Source organism: Elephas maximus, chromosome 3 (assembly GCF_024166365.1).
Source record: "Elephas maximus indicus isolate mEleMax1 chromosome 3, mEleMax1 primary haplotype, whole genome shotgun sequence".
NCBI classification, from domain to species: domain Eukaryota; kingdom Metazoa; phylum Chordata; class Mammalia; order Proboscidea; family Elephantidae; genus Elephas; species Elephas maximus.
In genome coordinates, this window is record NC_064821.1 from 81120655 (window position 1) to 81138205 (window position 17551).

At 50.6% G+C, this 17551-nt stretch overlaps 1 protein-coding gene across 2 annotated transcripts in view; it reads left to right on the forward strand.

Annotated features, from left to right (window-relative positions):
- Positions 1–249: 249 nt before the first annotated feature.
- BMP8A (bone morphogenetic protein 8a) overlaps positions 250–17551 on the forward strand; it is a 34813-nt gene continuing 17511 nt past the window's right edge. The window contains exons 1-3 of one of the 2 annotated variants that reach the window (XM_049878860.1): positions 250–583; positions 15512–15701; positions 16147–16295. In XM_049878860.1, the coding sequence (XP_049734817.1) occupies positions 250–583; positions 15512–15701; positions 16147–16295 (673 nt within the window). Of the gene's footprint in view, positions 584–9793; positions 13876–15511; positions 15702–16146; positions 16296–17551 lie in introns of those variants that run through there. The other variant, XM_049878861.1, reaches the window with a different exon arrangement.

The following is a 17551-nucleotide window of genomic DNA, read 5'->3' on the forward strand; positions in this document are numbered from 1 at the left end:
ACAGACAGATTAGCCGACAGTCCCCGGCCACGGGTTGGCACCTCAGCGGTGGCGCCCGGTTCCCAGGGCCCGGAGCCGAGACAAGTGCCGCTCGAGGACGCGCTCTGGGAACCTCGCTGCGGCGCTGGGGCGACGCCCGCCCGTCGAGCCGTCCGCAGAGCCCGACCCGTCGCTCCCGGTGGAGGCGGCCCCGGCCCGGCCCGGCCCGGCCGTGAGCGGATGCGCGCCTGTTGAGCCCGGCCCGGCGCCATGGCCGCGCGCCCCGGCCCGCTCTGGCTCCTGGGTCTGGCGCTCTGCGCGCTGAGCGGCGGCAGCCCCGGCCCGCGGCCCGCACCCGGCTGTCCGCAGCGTCGCCTGGGCGCGCGGGAGCGGCGCGACATGCAGCGCGAGATCCTGGCGGTGCTCGGGCTGCCCGGGCGGCCCCGGCCCCGCGCGCCGCCCGCCGCCGCCCGGCTGCCTGCGTCCGCGCCGCTCTTCATGCTGGACCTCTACCACGCCATGGCCGGCGACGACGACGACGACGGCGGGCGCGCGGAGCCGGGCCTCGGCCGCGCTGACCTGGTCATGAGCTTCGTCAACATGGGTGAGCGTGGGCCGCCGGGGGTGGGCGTCGGGAGTCCTGCGGCGGCGTGCGAACTCCGCGTGGGCTCGCGGTGCGTGGGCGGCGGGCTGAGTGTCCCCACGCCGGTCATGGTGCCCCCTGGGAAGTGCGGAGTGGGGGCCGAGTGTGACCGTGGGCTGCAGGGGCGGCTGTGCACTGCGTCGGGCAGGGTCAGCCGCCTGGCGGTCAGCCGAGAGTGGCTGGTAGCAGCTCAAAGAGCCACGAGTCGGTGGACACGGACCGCGCAGGGGAGTGTGAAGTGCCTGGTGGGGAAGCAAGGTCTAAGCTGTGGGTGGGTACGCGCAGAGGGGGGACCGTGAACTCCCAGGGGCCGTGCATTCACCCCGCCCCTAACACACCCAAGAGTAAGGCTTATGTCGTGTGCAGGCGGACCTGGGCAGTGCCTGGATGACAGCCTGGTCCTGGGGAGACGGATGACTAAACAGGCTGTGATGCTGTCGCTGTAATAAGGGCAGTGCTGAAGACAGGGACAAAGTTCAGCCTGAAAGCACTGGTCACATCAGAGTGGTGAGAACCCAGGTGTCTTGGGTCCACCGTGGGCTCTTCCCCTGTGTCCAAGCCATAAAGAGGTGGGTGTGGGCTGTCAGGGAGTGTGGTCTTGTCACCCTGGGCCCCAGTACCTGGGACATGGTCTAACATGGAGTGAGTGTCCAGGCCTGTGGAGAGATCCAGTTTGCTGCCTGGACCCTCTTTGTTCTCCCAGGCAAGCCTGGCTTCTCTCTGTAGAAATTTTACTCCAGACCATGGAACTATTTACTCTTAAAGGTCTCAAAGATGTATTTTTCCATCACTAAGCTCACTTTAATCTGTGGTCATGAGAACTTGTCTTTGATCAGATCCCTCATCCACTTTGCCTCCTGTCTGTGGCTAGTGACTGACACGAGTTGGGACTGGAGCAGAGACCAGACAACTAAAAGTCTACAGACCCAACAACTACAGCTCAGCCTGAGCAGGGGAGAGCCAGGGAGTCAGGAGCAGGGAAAGGCCCCTTGCCACAACTGCCAGCCTCCCCTAGAGCATCACCGTTAAATCCAGCAACCCTGTTCAAAGCCATGATACTCACCTTCATCGCCCAGATGAGAACAATGAGGCTCAGAGAGGCAGTGTCACACCTAGAATAGCACAGTCTCTATGTCCTCAAGCAGGACTTGGCCCAGGTTGTCTGGCTCTACATCCAGCGCTCAAAGAGGTAACAATTCTGTTGTCTGGAGGGCAGGCTTTTCAGAGTGTGTGGAAAACAGTATGGGGATAGAGTCTGACCTCCTCCAAGTTCAGAAGGGGGAAGGAGAACCAAGATCAACAGCCCAAGGCCGATTCTTATGAGGTGGGGATCAGACATGCCCTCTTCTCTCTGCCAACTTTACTAATTCTGACACCAGCCGTCCCTCCCACAACACCCTACTGGGTTTGAAAATTCATTGCAATGGCTGCACAGAACTCACGGATCAGATCATACAGTTATGGGGCTTACTAGGGAAGTGACAGTTCCAATTCAGGCTCAGGAACACTCAAAATACGGTCCTTCAATCCTCTTCCCAGCTGTGCATGCAGGCATGCCTCTCCCTGGCCTTCAGTCTCTGCCCAGAGGCACTCAACTTTCTCTCTCTGTGGGCCAGGAAGCCCACTGTGCCGTCTCCTGGCTGCCAGGTCTCTGCTGCTGGATCTCTCCTGCCGGTCTGTCCTTCCTTGGTAGTGGTGAGCTCCTCTTTCTGCTCTGGAATTGGCTCCCTTTTAAGGCAAAACTGACCAATCCCCTTGGTGGGCCATAATTATCTTATTTGTACAGCCCCATCCAGTCACCTGGGTGGGAGTTACAAGACCATGGCAAGAAAGGCCATACTAAGTAATTCACACTGCAGGGTTTCAGACCGGTTTGGGCAGAGGAACACGGGACAGAGTAGCAGCAGGCTTTGTGGGATCTGCAGCCATTTGCTTCCATCTGTAGTACAGGAGGATTGGAGACCCAAGGAGGACCCAAGGTGGGCTGTCATGGTGACATGCAGCCATTAAACCAGTGCTGAGAGCCCAGTGCCAGTCATAGGAACCCAGCTGGTAGGCTCTGGATGCTGCCTACCTGCTGCCTACCAGGTGCAAACTTAGAAGGCCAGTAGGCTGGCAGGGCTGGGGACTTGGAGCAGATGGGAGAGGAAACCATGGGTGGAACCGGGGCAAAAGCTCTGTGCTCAGAACAGGCTGACCCCAGGATCAGGACCAAGAAGAGCTGAGGATGGAGTGCCCCCAGGAATGCCCCCAGGAGAGCCGTCTGTCAAAGTGAGTTACCTCCCAGTCCGCTTTCTGCTTCCCCCCAGCCTCCCCTGAGTCAAGTGCATCCAGCCCTGGTGGAAGCTGTTGCCATGAATTGAGCTGGGCCTGAGCTTAGGCAGACCTAGTTCCCCTCTTGCTTCTGTTGTGTGATCTTAGGCAAGTCCCTTGCCTCTCTGAGCATGGAGTCCCTCCTTGTAAAATGGGGCTCCTAGTGATCCATCCCTCAGAGTTGTTGTGTAATTAGTTGATAGGGGGGTGGATCTGATTGCTGCTGACCTCATCCCTCCTAGCTACTGTCCCCTCCTTGGTGTGGATGTGACGGGAACCTGCCCATGTGTTTTATACACATGTGAAACCCAGAAGCAGATTTTAAAAGCCAACCAAAAGGTGTTTGTACCTATTTTTAGAATAAAAATTAGCATTTGAACTATCAGGGCTTATAATTCATCATCAATCCATGCAACAGCATGTGAAGCTGATTTGCCAGCTCTATTTCCCGGGTGAGGAGATGAGGCCCAGAGAGGTTAAATGGCCTGCCCAGGGCCACCCAGCAGGTCCAGGGCATCATCCAGGGCTGTGGATTCCAAAACCTAAATCTTCCCGCCCCATCTCTGTATGTCTCATTAAAGATCTAAGGCCTCTGACGCTGTGGCATTAACAACAGATCTTTGTTGAGTGGAAGCTCAGCCTATGGGTGGGCGCAGCCAGCTGTCAGAGGGCCTCCTTTATTCTGAAGTACTAATTGCGCTAGTACAACTCTTTGAGTTAGAGTAGTTTAACTGGTAATTACCTAGGGGGGTATATGGGGATTAGACACATACCAGGAACCTTTCCATGTTTGGAGTCCCAGGCCCCAGGGCCCTGAAGATCAGTGGCCCGAAAACCACTGTGAAGCCTAATAGCAGAATCACTGCAGCATCAGCACCCACGCCCAGGCTCGCACACCTGGGGCCCCCAGCTCCACCTCTCCTGTTGACCTCTTCTGGCTCCTGAGAAGCGAGGCCTGGTGCTGGCCGGTCACCTGACCATCAATGGCAGCCTGTAGGGCTCAGAGGCCCTGGGGCTTCTCATAGGCCTCCTGCTGTAAGCCAGGCCGTCTGTGTCTGAGCAGATGCTTTAGGAAGCCTATGTCATGGTTTCCAGGGATCGAGTTGGGAGGCGGGCTGTGGTCAGAGCAGGCAGCCCTGCCTGACTTGTCTGTCAATTTCAGCCTTGTAGACTCTTGGCTCCTTTGGTCAGGACACAGATGCAGCCTGTCCCTGGCCTCACCTGTGCTCACAGAGGAGGGCCCTGAACTGGGAGGCAAGAACCAGGTTCTTGTATCACCTGGGTCTGCCACCATTTTCCTGCACATCCTTAACCAAGTGCTTCTCTTCCCTGGGCCTCTGCTTCCTTGTCTAGTCTACAGTGACAGTGTCAGAAAAACGAGGTGCCTCCCTGCCCTGAACCTGTGGTTCTCACCAACTCCACCACACCCTCTCTGTCAGAGCAAAGGTTGACTGACTGGACCACCGAGGGCAGAGGGAGGGAGGCATAAAAGACCAACTCTGATTGTCCTCCTGAATCCTTCTGTATCCTGTGTCAGCCAAGTGGCAGGCGCCCATGTTCCACATTGAGAAACTGAGGTGCAAACAACAGTTTCAGGCAGAAGTCCAGGCAGGAAGAGAACAGAGCCATCTTTACTTTTCTTGTGACCCTTCCCTGAACCTGTCTAGTTTGTTCCCGTGATCTTGGGTGGCTGAGGACAGGGTAATTGATGAGCTTTCAAATTGAGGTTGTTGGATTTGGGAGAATCAGGGCTAAATGGGAGTTAGGGACCTGGCCTGAGTCTTCCTCTGCCCATATCAACTGGACCTTGAAGAAGTGATGCTTTACCTCTATAAGCCCCAGGGACAGTTTCATTGATTCTTTTTTCCAGGAAATTCGTTCTTTTTTTTTTTCAACAAACAGGGAATATCTGTTGTGCCAGGCACAGTTCTAGTTACTGGAGATATAGCAGTGAACTAAACAAAGCTCTTGCTCTCAGGGAGCTGATTTCAAGTGAGTGAGAAAAATGATAAATACATAAACCATAAAGCTTATTATAACTTGCTAGGTGGTACTAGATAGTGACACTGCCAATCTGGAAACCAGGAGGGGCTGAACAATGGGAGGGCAGACAGGCCTGGGTCAGGGGTTTCTGACCTAGAACTCAAACAGACAAAATACGCTTCCTGATTCTGCCACCTGTTCCCAGAGTGATCATGGGATTTCCAGTCTACCTCTGGGAGCCTCAGTTAGTTATCCCCTTGTAAAATAGGGATAATATGGTACCCACCCTATGGAATTATTCAGGGATTGTATAAGAAGATGCCCAGTGATGACCACATGCCCAGAACCTCCATGTCTGTTCTTTCATTTGAATCTCACAATTCCTGTCACAACTTTGTTTTAAAAAGAGGCGAGTGAGGGCCCAAAGTCCGTCGAGCGGGGAAGAAACAGTCTTTTTAACAAATAGTTCTGGCAGAACTGGATGTCTGTCTGCAAAAAAATGAAATAGGACCCATACCTCACACCATACACAAAAACTAATTCAAAATGGATCAAAAACCTAAATATAAAACCAAGAACTATAAAGATCCTAGAAGAAAAAATAGGATCAATGCTAGAGGCCCTAATACATGGCATTAACAGGATATAAACCATAACTAATAACACACAAACTCCATAAGATAAGCTAGATAGCTGGGATCTTCTAAAAATTAAATATGCTCATCAAAAGGCTTCACCAAAAGTGTAAAAAGAGAACCTACAACTAGGAAAAAATTTTTGGCTATGATGAATCCAACAAAGGTCTAATCTCTATAATCTATAGGAAAATCCAACACCTTTATAACAAAAAGACAAATAATCCAATTAAAAAATTGGCAAAGGAAATGAACAGACACTTCACCAAAGAAGACATTCAAATGGCTAACAGACACATGAGGAAATGCTTGAGATCACTGGCCATTAGAGAAATGCAAATCAAAACCACAATGACATACCATCTCACCCTGGCATTAATGTCATGAATCAAAAAAACAGAAAATAACAAATGTTGGAGAGGCTGCAAGGAGATTGGAACTCTTATGCACTGCTGGTACAACCACTTTGGAAAACCATATGGCACTTCCTTAGAAAGCTAGAAATAGAAATGCCATATGATCCAGCAGTCCCACTCCTAGGAATATATCCTAGAGAAATAAGAGCCATCACACAAATAGACGTGCACACCCATGTTCATTGCAGCATTGTTCACAATAGCAAAAAGATAGAAACAACCTAGATGCCCATCAACAGATGAATGGATAAACCATGGTACATAACACGCGGTGGAATACTGTGCAATTCAATGATTAAGAACAATGATGAATCTGTGAAGCATCTGACAACATGCATGAATCTGGAGGGCAGTATGCTGGGTGAAATAAGTCAATCACAAAAGGACAAATATTGTATGAGATCACTACTACAAAAACGCAAAAAGGTTTACACGCAAAAAGAAACAATCTTTGATGGTTACAAGGGAGGGGATGGGTGGGGGTGGAAAAACACTAAATAGACAATAGATAAGTGGTAACTTTGGTAAAGGGTAAGACAGTACACAATACTGGGGAAACCAGCACAACTTGCACAAGGCAAGGTCACGGAAGCTCCATGGGCATATCCAAACTCCCTGAGGGACTGAATTACTGGGCTGGGGGCTGGAGGACCATGGTCTCGGGAAACATCTAGCTCAGCTGGCATAGCATAATTTATAAAGAAAATGTTCTACATTCTACTTTGGCAACTACTTTCTGATTTCTATCCCCGTCGATTCCTTTGGTCTGTTCTTTGAACTTCAGTCCACGTAATATTTTAGAGATTCACCCATGTTATCATTGTATTAATAGTTCTTTTTATAATCATTGAGTTGTATTCCTTTGCATGAATGTGCCATAATTTATCTCTTCTCCTTAATGGGCATTTGGGCTATTTCCAGTTTTTGGTTATTATGCATAAACATGCTATGAACTTTCTGTATACGTCCTTCTGTGGCTAAATTAAGTCTAGATTTTAATCTTGGGTGTGCCACTTGGGAGCCGTGAGACATGAACTTCAGTTTCCTCACCTTTAAGACAGGGTGAATGAAGCCCACCTCACAGGGTTGTATAAGACGAAGAGAAATGACATGTGCAATTGGCCAGCCAGGCCCCTACACATGGTAGACGTTTCACAAGTGGGAGCTGGATGTTACATCCCACTTCCGTGCCTTTGCTGATTTTGTGCCCTCTGCATAGGATGCACTCACTCCCATATCTTCTTATGAAAACTCCACCTTTCTTAAAGAAGGGGGAGATCCATAAATCTATTTCCACTCCCAACTCTACTCTAAAGAGACAGGTCCCTACATGTTGGAAGCTCTATCCTTCTTTCTAGGATTCTAGTCACTTTCTGCCTTGTCTGATGCAGGTGCATGTTTAGGCCCCTCTTTCTCCTACTCTTGGAGCAACCGGAGAACAGGGGCCAAATCTGACTCTTCTTGGAAGCCCTTACCCCACTTTGCACCGCAGCCCCTGAGTGGCAGGTGCTCAGGGCAGACTGGTGAAGTTGAAGGAAAGAGGAATGTGGCAGGAGACAGGGGAGTGCGGAGAGCCAGGTGAAGGGGCCTGGGCTGCTTAGGTGGAACAGAAGCAGGGCCAGCCCTCCCTGTCTGCCAGAAGCCAACAGTGGGTGCAGCATCTCCCCAGGGCTCCAAGTCCCTACAGGCCCTACCTAGGGGAAGGTGGCTTCAGCAGGCATTTGTAGGGCACCTGTTGACAGAAGAACCTTGTCGACAGGTGACCCTCCAACCCAATATCACCACCCAAAGGAACTTGAAGGGAAATCATTTTACAATGGCTCCAAATCTACAAGTCTACACAAAGGCTCCTAACCTCACTCATGACCCCTGCAGGTCTCTACCCTTTCTGGTCCTCAGTTTCCCCATCTATGCAGGGTTGCCTTGAAGACCTTCACAGCTCTGACCAAGGAATATACCCACCCCCTGACCCTGATGGGGGCTCCTCCAGGGGTGAGGAACAGGCTGGGAGGTATACACAGCCCATTTTCCTCACGGGTACCCTTTCCCCACAGGGATGAGGGGCTACATCACCGTGACCACGTCTTTCTGGAAAACTCCCACAGTTCCGTTCTTGCCCCAGGTTTCAACTGGAGAAATTGCTTCTTTCTTGCTCACATCTCCATGAATATATTTTTGGCCTTCGTGGCCTTGATGTAGCCAGATGTGTGGGCGTTCCCTTTTAATTTGGGGTCTGAAGTCGTCTGAGGCCTGGACTAGTAATTATGAGTGCAGAGCCATTTATGGAAACAGCTCTTGACAAAAGTCGGCAATGAAAACCAACTAAAATTTCCTCAGAAATGAAGCCTGGGCCTCTTCTTGGCAGTGCTGAGATTTCCGGGTGGGGGAAACCCCTTCAGAACGCAGAATCGACAGTTTATAAATTCTGTGGCTGCTCTGTGGACGTGCAGAGGCTCTGGAGGCTGGGTCTTGTTTTGGGTCTGAAGTGCTCCCACCTTCAGCCTTTGTTCCTGGCAGGGCCAGCTAGACAGTCCCAGCCCACCTGCCGCCTAGGCCTGGGGGAGCCTGCCCTCCACCGTGGAACACCGGGGTCTTGGGGAGTGGATCACTGAGAGCCTCCTGTTTCCACCCCACCGTGCTCAGTCCCTGCCCTCTAATAGCTCACTGTCCAGAGGGGCAGAGAAGCTGGGGACATGAGCCCCTGGTGCAGGCCTGCTCTGTGGGGGGGTCAGAGGAGGACGAGGAGGCTCTTAAAACTGAACTAAGAGGAAAGCAGGCTCAGCAGGAGTGGGGGACATGGTGGGGAGGGGGATATAGCAAGGAGGGGGACATGGTGGGGTGGGGGACATGGTAGGGAAGGGGAACATGCTGGGGAGGGGGATGTGGTAGGAAGAGGGACATGGTGGACTGGGGATGGCAGGGTGGGGAACATGGTGGGGTAGGAGACATGGCAGGGAGGGGGAACATTGCAGGGTGGGGGACAGGGCAGGGACAGGGACATGGTGGGATGGGGGACATGGGGAGGGAGACATGGCGGGGTAGGGGACATGGTGAGGTAGGGGACATGGCAGCGTGGTGGATAACCCAGGAGACAGTGGTTTCAAGAAGAGAATCTGGGGTGGGGAGGGGTGTTTGCAACCAGAAGGCACGGGGCTGGCGCCAGACCACAGTGTGAGGTTAGGCTCCTCTGTGGGCCCTGTGGGTTGGGGATGGGTGTGAGGGGAAGAACACTGGGAAGACAAGGTCAGGAAGGCTCCATTCTCTTAACAGCTGCTCTGGGCTAAAGGAAGAGGGTGTCTTTTAAGGTCTTACTTTTTGGTTAGAAAGAAGACAAATTTAGATTGTCTGTGTGACTCTAAATTTTGTCCAGGGCACAAAAATAGCTGAAGCCTTCATTAGTGCTGGGCCGATGGACACAGGACTTGGCATCTGGAGGTTTAGCCTGTGAGTGGTGAGCACAGGGCCTCTTACATGGACAGGAAGAGTATAGACGGCAGCCGTCCTCCTTCCCAAAGCAGACCTTTCCTGCAAACGTGGGATTTGGCGGTTGTTTTATCAGAAACTGGAGGAGAAGGTCCAGTGTCCCATGACCTGTATTCTTTGGACTTTTCTTAAGGACCTCCTTGTTTCCTGATACCACAAGATGCTCCGGGATCATCTTGTAATTTCCCATTCCCATCCCTGGAATCACTCACAATCGTTGCTGTGTATGGATCAGTGTATACACACATATTCCGTAGCTTTGTCTGCTGAGAGGGCCTAGAAGCAATGACATCCCAGGAGCAATGAACACATCTAGTGCCTGGACCTTAGTTTCTAAATTCTATATTCTTCCATAAAAGGAACCCAAGCTCCTTGAAGAAGTGAGTGATTCCAGGGATGGGAATGGGAAATTACAAGATGATCCTGGAGCATCTTGTGGTATCAGGAAACAAGGAAGTGCTTAAGAAAAAAAAGGGAGGGGGGCATGTCCAAAGAATACAGAAGCCAACCTGAAGGAGCTCCCAGTGGCCAAAGCGGGAACCATTTGAGCAATGAAATAAATATTAATAATATTGGATTATAACCCATAAACTAAAATAAATATCCAAGACCCCTAATGACTTTTTAAAAATTAATGAATAATTGAGGGAGAAGGGACAGGTCTCTGTTCTAAAAGGATTTCAATTACTAAATGTAGAAGGAATGAAGGAAATAGAAAATTAGTGTTGCAGATACTATAGTAATAATTGATGCAGGCAACGTCTACCAATAGATACTAAGATTAGTGGACAAAAGTTTGAGGAGAAACAAGATATGTGCATAATCTCAAAGTATCTCCCCTAGGATAACTTATTATTTGCAAAAGGAAAAATGGTATCTTTACAGTGGAGAAGCCACGCAGACACTACCTTAACCAAAGGATCAAAGTTATCACCTGTAATAATACATGTGGACATCATGTTGCCTGACTTCATGCACTGAGAAAGACACGTCACTTTTGTGGCATTCTTCTCCAGAACTTAATCTAACCTTGAGTTAGACATCAGCTGACATCAGACATACCCAAATGGAGGAACACTCTACAAAAGTAACTGACCAGTGCTCAAAAGTGTCAAGGTCATGAAAGACAAGGGAAAATTGAGGAATTGTCACAGATTGGAGGAGACTAAGGATATATGACAACTTAATGTAATGTGGCATCCTGAATTGAGTCCTAGAACAGAAAAACAGACAATAGTGGAAAAACTAGTGAAATTCAAGAAAAGGATGTAGTTGCGTTCATAGTATTATACCAATGTCAGTTTCCTGGTCTTGATAGTTATACTATGGTTATACAAGATGTCCCACCGCTTATCTGTCAGTCTGTCATACTGTGGTGACAGGCATGTTTATGATACTGGAAGCTATGCCACTGGTATTTCGAATACCAGCAGGGTTACCCATGGTGGACAGATTTCAGTGGAGCTTCCAGACTAAGACAGACTAGGAATAAAGTCCTGGCTATCTACTCCAAAAATTAGCCAATGAAAGCCCTGTGGATCACAACAGAGTGTTGTTCGACTAGACTTAACTATGCCAGTGGTTGTGGAGATAGCGCAGGACCAGGCGACATTTTGTTCTGTTGTACATCAGATCACTGTGTGTCAAAGCCAACTCAACTGCATCTAACAACATATAAGGTGTTGAGATTAGGGAAGTTGGGCGAAGGATATATGTGTTCTTGCAACTTAGTCTCTAAGTCTAAAATTATTTCAAAATAAAGTTAAAAACATAAATAAGTGGCCCCACATGCACTCCCTGCATTATTCCAAACCCCACCCCTCTCTTTATGTCCTCCATAGCACTTATTACATGTAACAGTCTTGTCTGTTTACTTTCTTGCTAGTTATCTGACTTCCACACTAGACTCTAAGCTCCATGGGAACAGAGGCTGGTTTGTCTTGTTTGCTGCAGTGTCCCTAGTGCCTAGTGACTTGCTCTCATTTTTGTGAAATAAATGAATTAATAATATTACTAGATGTGGCCAGGAAAAATGAATGGGAAAAGTGAGTGTTCTTTTAAAGCCTCCAGGCCATGAGAAGGCAGCAGAGTCAGGAGTCCTTCCCCACATGCCCAAAGGTGAAATTATGGGATACCAAAATTAAGACTCCCTGTCCAGGATTTTGCAGATGGGAGATATGATTTACTACCCAGAAACCTTGTTCTAAACATCAGTGGTCCCTCCCAAGCCTCCCCAGAGGGAGGATCCCTGGCAGGATATATCCTAGATCACGGGGACCCAGAACACCGGCCAGGGCAAGGAGTAAGCCTCCCCCACAGTCTATCTGAATCTAGTAGGTGCCCTGGAATGAACTTCCCAGCCATCACAGCCAGCAGCAGTTTTCCTGGGAAAACCCATAAATTCCCTCTGTGAACCATCAAACAATAGCAGAGGGGTGGGAAACATCGATAGGCATTTTGTGCTATGTATTTGGGTGCCTGTCTTGAATTCTGAGGCATTTTTGGCAGATTCCAACCTGGTTTTTGTGCAGTTTTTTACAGCATCAGACGGTAGAGTTTTACTGTAATAGAAAAAGCCCCAGGCCAACAGTCAGGACCCCTGGGCTCTGTTTCCAAGTGTACATAAAAGAGGAAGGAGACCAGATTTAGTGAGTCTGTCCTTTGAGCTCTGACATTCTGGGATCTGTAGTACTTTTATAAAGAAAGGGTTCATTTTTGCTTTGTGCCTGAGCCCAGAGTACTCAGAACAGGGAAGACAACCCCAGCGGCGTTGCTGAGGGGCTGCCTCTCGAGCCAGGGCTGCTGTGGGAGATGTCATATCTAGTAATATGTGGAAGTGGAGTATGGGTTTGTGGGTACACCGAAAAGGAAATGCTCCTGAGTAATATTTTAGGAGCATTTGCTGGACCATAACCCAGTACCAACTACAGTGACAAACTTAGCTTTTTACAGCTTTTATTTGACGCTATATCATAGGGTGAATGTGCAGATGTGCACACTGCAGCCCAGAGGGTTAAGTGCCTCAACTAAGTCAGGCAGGTAAAAAGCAGGCAGCTTGAAGCCATCCCAGTGCCTTTCAGTGGAACTGATTTATTTTCATCAGTTGTGTTTTCTTCCATTCAAGGCTTTTATTTAAAAAAAGAAAATCGGCTATCTCCCTTTCCTCCCCCATGGCTTTGTGCTCAGACATGGCCTCCAGCTGGTGCTGGCGGGGTGGCACCACCTCTTGATGCATCCACTAAGTTAGGAAACAAGAGGCACCACCCCCCTGCCTCCTGGTAAATGGCCGCCCTCCCATCCAAAGGTCCCTGCCCTTTACAAAGCCCTTTCACAGTCAGATGAGGAAAAGGGTGTATTCATATCACTGATTCACAGATGAGGAGACAGGGGCCACAGAGGGAAAGTTCTTGGTGAGCAGTGGTGTCAGAGCTGGGACCCAGAGACCCTGGTGCTGGCCAGAGCTGTCCACACTCCTCAACACTGTCTTTGTGGCTGCGGCAGTCAGCCTGCCCAGTGACTACCTGCATTTTCCCAGGTCCCCATAATGCTATTCTTCAACACCTGCTTTTGAGAAATATCTTTCCTAATCCAAAGAAGCAACCATTGAAACACTGCAGATCCAGCAAAGGAATGTCTATTTTATGTCTATTTTTTATGTCTATTTTGATGCTGCACTCCAGGAAATTTTATCAATTTGGGATAAAAATTACCATTTTCCTGAAAATTTCCCACTTTCTAGCGCTTGCCTGGAACAGCCAGGATGAACTACTTCCGGTGCTGGCACTCCTGGGTGGTTTCTCAGTTCCCTAAGCTGAACAGGGTGGAAGTTTGAAACTGGGGTCAGTTCACTTGAGTAAGGCTGTACTGAGCCAGCCTGGGTGACCCCTGGGCTTGCTCCTTGCTTGTAGGACACGGAAGGAGGGAGGGAGGGAAGAAGCCCACAGAGCCTATTGCCCCCGTTGTTCCCTCAGTCCCCGGATCCAACGTGAAGCCACCGTCAGGCATGCAAACAGTGTTTCCCCAGTGTGCCGCTAGCACCCACCTGTCAGCCCCCCATGGGGACCGATGCAGTAAATGGTGCTTTGAGGAGTGGGCCATGAAGGGTGTTCTGAGCAACTCTCCTTCACTCTGTCCCATGCCCTGTGACAGCCAGCAGCCTTCACCTATTTCCTTTTTAACCACAGGACACCTTCCTGCAAATCAGGGTTTTGCACAGCCACTTTAACAGGGTGGTCTGTGCAGCCCTAGTCCACTGAGTGTGCGTGTGAGCACATGTCTGTCGGAGGAGGGCACAGGTGTGTAGATATCCACGGGGCATCACCCATCAAAGATCCTGAACGCTGCCCTGGATGCTCTCTGCCTGTCTGGGAGGGACCAGGTCCTGCCCTGTGTCACGCTGCACCTGAAATGGCCTGGCTCTCAGGTGGGCAACCGAGGCGTGCTGGACGAGGGACATCCTAGCTCTTCTCCTCCCTGGCCTGGGGATGAGCAGTCCCTCTCTTCCTGCCCAAACATGTCCTGTCCCACCGCCCACCCATCACAGCTGCCTGCCTGCCCATCACTGGACCAAGTCCCCACTGCAAGGACAGGACGTACTGCCACATTCCCTCAGGCCGCACATCCTGGGCCTTTTTAAAACCTGTGTCACTGAGCCCAGTAGCCACAGAGAGAATCTTTAAAAAGACTCACAGACATATAATTAAAATCTCAGTGTTAGGCTTTGAGGAAGGCACTGGGCAGCTCCCCACCTTGCTTTCCGGAGTCACAGATTTTTGGCTTTGGAAAGTGACAGGATGCTAGCATGAGACTGCCCTAAATACTCTGTCCTGAGCATTTCCGCGCAGCTGAGAAATGTGGGGTTTTTTCCACAACCACGACCTCCCCCACAGACTGTTACACCAGCCCCCGCCTCTGAACCCCCTCCACATCACCTCCAGCCTGTCCTACCCTTGCCTCCCCGGACATTTCCCTCACTCAAACCACACCACTCCCCTGCTGCCCTGGAACCCTCTTGCTCCCACTGGCAAGCACAGCCCATGTGCGAACCCCAGAAGTCAGGTCTCCTGCAGTCAGGCCACAACCACACTCTTGTCCTGCACCCTACTCTACTGACCTCTCTGTGGCTCCTAGCTGCTTCCATGCCGGTGTATAGGAGTCCCCTTTGCCTGGAAGGCCCTCCCTATCACCTTTGTTGCCTATCAAGACCCCGTTTCATCCTTCAAGGCCCAGCTCAGATGTCGTCTCCTCCGTGAAGCCCTCTCAGATTTTACCATCCCAAAGGGACCCTCTCTGATGCCCCCCAGCACTTGATCTGGGTCTCAAGGAGCTTGTCATTCCTACCTTGTTTTTCCTTATTCCTTTCCAGTCTCTCTGTGGCTCATCTTCCTCCTTCACCTTGTTCCATTTGATCCTTTCACCCTTTGCTGTTGTTTTGTGGTGGTGGTTTTCCCATGTGCCCTGAAGGTCCTCAGCAGTCTGGTCCCTTTGCTCTCCCTGGTCCCTCCCTTGACATCATGACAAATTCACACTCACCCCTCAAGGCCCAGCTTAAATGTCAGCTCCAAGCTCCCTCCCGCCCTCCGTCTCCTATCCAGGCACTTTAGACAGATTGGGGACAGCCGCTGTCCTGGTGAAACAGAGTCATGTATGTCCCTGTGCACCAGGTTTTGCCACTGGGGCTGTGGACCTATTTCTCCCTTGGGTCCGATGTTCATCTCCCCGTTAGCCTCAGGTTACAGAGGAGGGACCTATCCTGTCTCCTCTGTGGGCCGTGGAGTCAGCAGGGGCCTGAGCAGGGGCAGGCAGTGTTTGGGGCGTGGCCCATGGAGCCAAGAATGAAAGCCTACCCTTGCTGAGCTCTGTGCTGGGAGCACCTCACTAATGACCTGATAGAGCTCTCCTAACACCCTGAGGGGCAGAGCTTGTTTACAGAGGAGGAGACAGCCCCACCCAGGCTGGGTGCCATGCCCTGTCACAGGTCTGGTGGGCAGTGAGCCTGACCCTGGGTCTGCTGTTCTCCAGTGCCTTGAGTGACCGCCCTGCCCTGCTCTGTCTTCCAGTGGAGCGCGACTACGCCCTGGCCCACCAGGAACCCCACTGGAAGGAGTTCTGGTTTGACCTGACCCAGATCCCGACAGGGGAGGCAGTCACGGTTGCTGAATTCCGGATTTATAAGGTGCCAAGCACCCACCAGGTCAACAGGACCCTCCACGTCAGCATGTTTGAGGTGGTCAAGGAGCACTCCAACAGGTGCCTTCCCCTCGAGCCTGTGCTTGCCCCTCCCTCACAGTCAAGTGTTTGTTGGTTCCTCCAACCAGGCCCTTTTGGGGGAAGGGCATTTCCCAGAGGACAGAAAGAGGAACTTCCTGGGGAGACCAGCCTCAGAGGTGGGAAACATGCTTCACCTCAGAGGCCTCTTGGCACTGTGGAAGGAGCCCAGCAGCAGTCCTGGCTTTGAATCTTGGCCCTGCCAGTCCTGGCTATGGGGCTATGGGCAGGTCACTGAGCCTCCTGGGCCTCAGTTTCCTCATCTGTACATGGGTGCAGTAATGCCTTTGATACAGCAAGAAAGTACACTAAGGCACCCAGCCCAGAGTCAGCCCAGAGCCATCTGCTCCACAGATATCCCCCAGGCGGGCACTAGAACACAAGGCAGCTGTGTTGGCCTCAGTTAATTGTTCTTTCATGTCCACAGGGAGTCTGACTTGTTCTTTTTGGATCTTCAGACGCTCCGAGCTGGTAACGAGGGCTGGCTGGTGTTGGACGTCACAGCAGCCAGTGACCGCTGGCTGTTGAACCATAACAAGAACCTCGGACTCCGCCTCTATGTGGAAACGGAGGATGGTAAGACTGGGGCTCTGTGCAGCGGATGTTCTCCTGGGGCTCCTCTGAGGCCATGTCAGGGGCAGTGGTGGTCTGCCTCGCTTTTGCCCTGGGTGCCCAGCTTTCTCAAACGTAACACTGGGTTATACCCCCTCCCCACTGTGAGGACTCAATGAGGTAAAGTGAGTAAGGTTCCTGGCACAGTGCAGGACACATAGTAGGCCCTCACACAATGGTGTTTTCCCTCTTCTCTTTCTGCAGAGCCTACATTTGAGTTGCTAAGAGAGTGAGTCAATGTTTTTCTTCCCAAGAGCTGGGAAATTCTTTCTACAGAGCAACCTTCTCTACACTGGGAGTTCCTACCCAGGGGAGGGGCAGTAGGGTAAAGTGGTTAAACCCTCAGGCTTTGAGTCAGAGGGGCCTGGGTTTGAATCCCAGCTCTGTAACTTTGTAGTTTGGTAATGTTGGAGGTACTTACCTTTCCAAGCCTCTGTTTTCTCATCTATAGAATGAGGATTCACTCATTCATTCTTTGAGTAGGTATTTTGGGGGAAAGAGAAAGGCACTGGTGATAGAAAGGCCTCAGGTGGGCACAAGATCGGCGTGTTTGACGAATAGCAAGATGGCTGCCATGGCTGGAGCAGAGCAGGTGAGGGAGAGAGGAAGACAAGATTGAAAGAGGTCAGCAGGGGTGGTTTTGAGTTAGGGTAGACCAGGGCAAGTTGGAGTTTTTAGGGTATTTTATTATTTTTTTAATGGTAGTGGAGTATGACAAGAAGTGATGTGGGTTTTTAAAAAAGAACCTTCTGGTATACTCCTCCCTTAAGGAGTTGGAGCATAACTCACTACCCCTAAGTGTGGGCTTTACTTGGTGACGTGCTTCCAAAGAGCACAGTATGGAAAGGGGATGGGCAGGTCACTTTACACTGGAGACAGCTGACAAACACTGTCTCAGCCCGGTGACCAAGGTTCGTATCAACAGTGTTAAGTCATGTTGATAGTAGGTACCCTTGATATGACGTGATGAGAATGGTACTTCCTTGGTGATCTTCTTCCCAAAACCCACTAACTCCAGTCTAACCACGAGAAAAGCATCAGACAAACTCACATTGAAAGACGCTCTACAGAATTCCTAGCCATTTCCATTTTAAAAATTAGAATTATTAGTTATATTTCATCTTATAATTTTTAAATTTAGTAACTTGGATTAATTTGTATTGTATTTTTTTTAAATATCTTTTATTATTGTAACTGACCATTCTTTTTTGAGGGGGGGG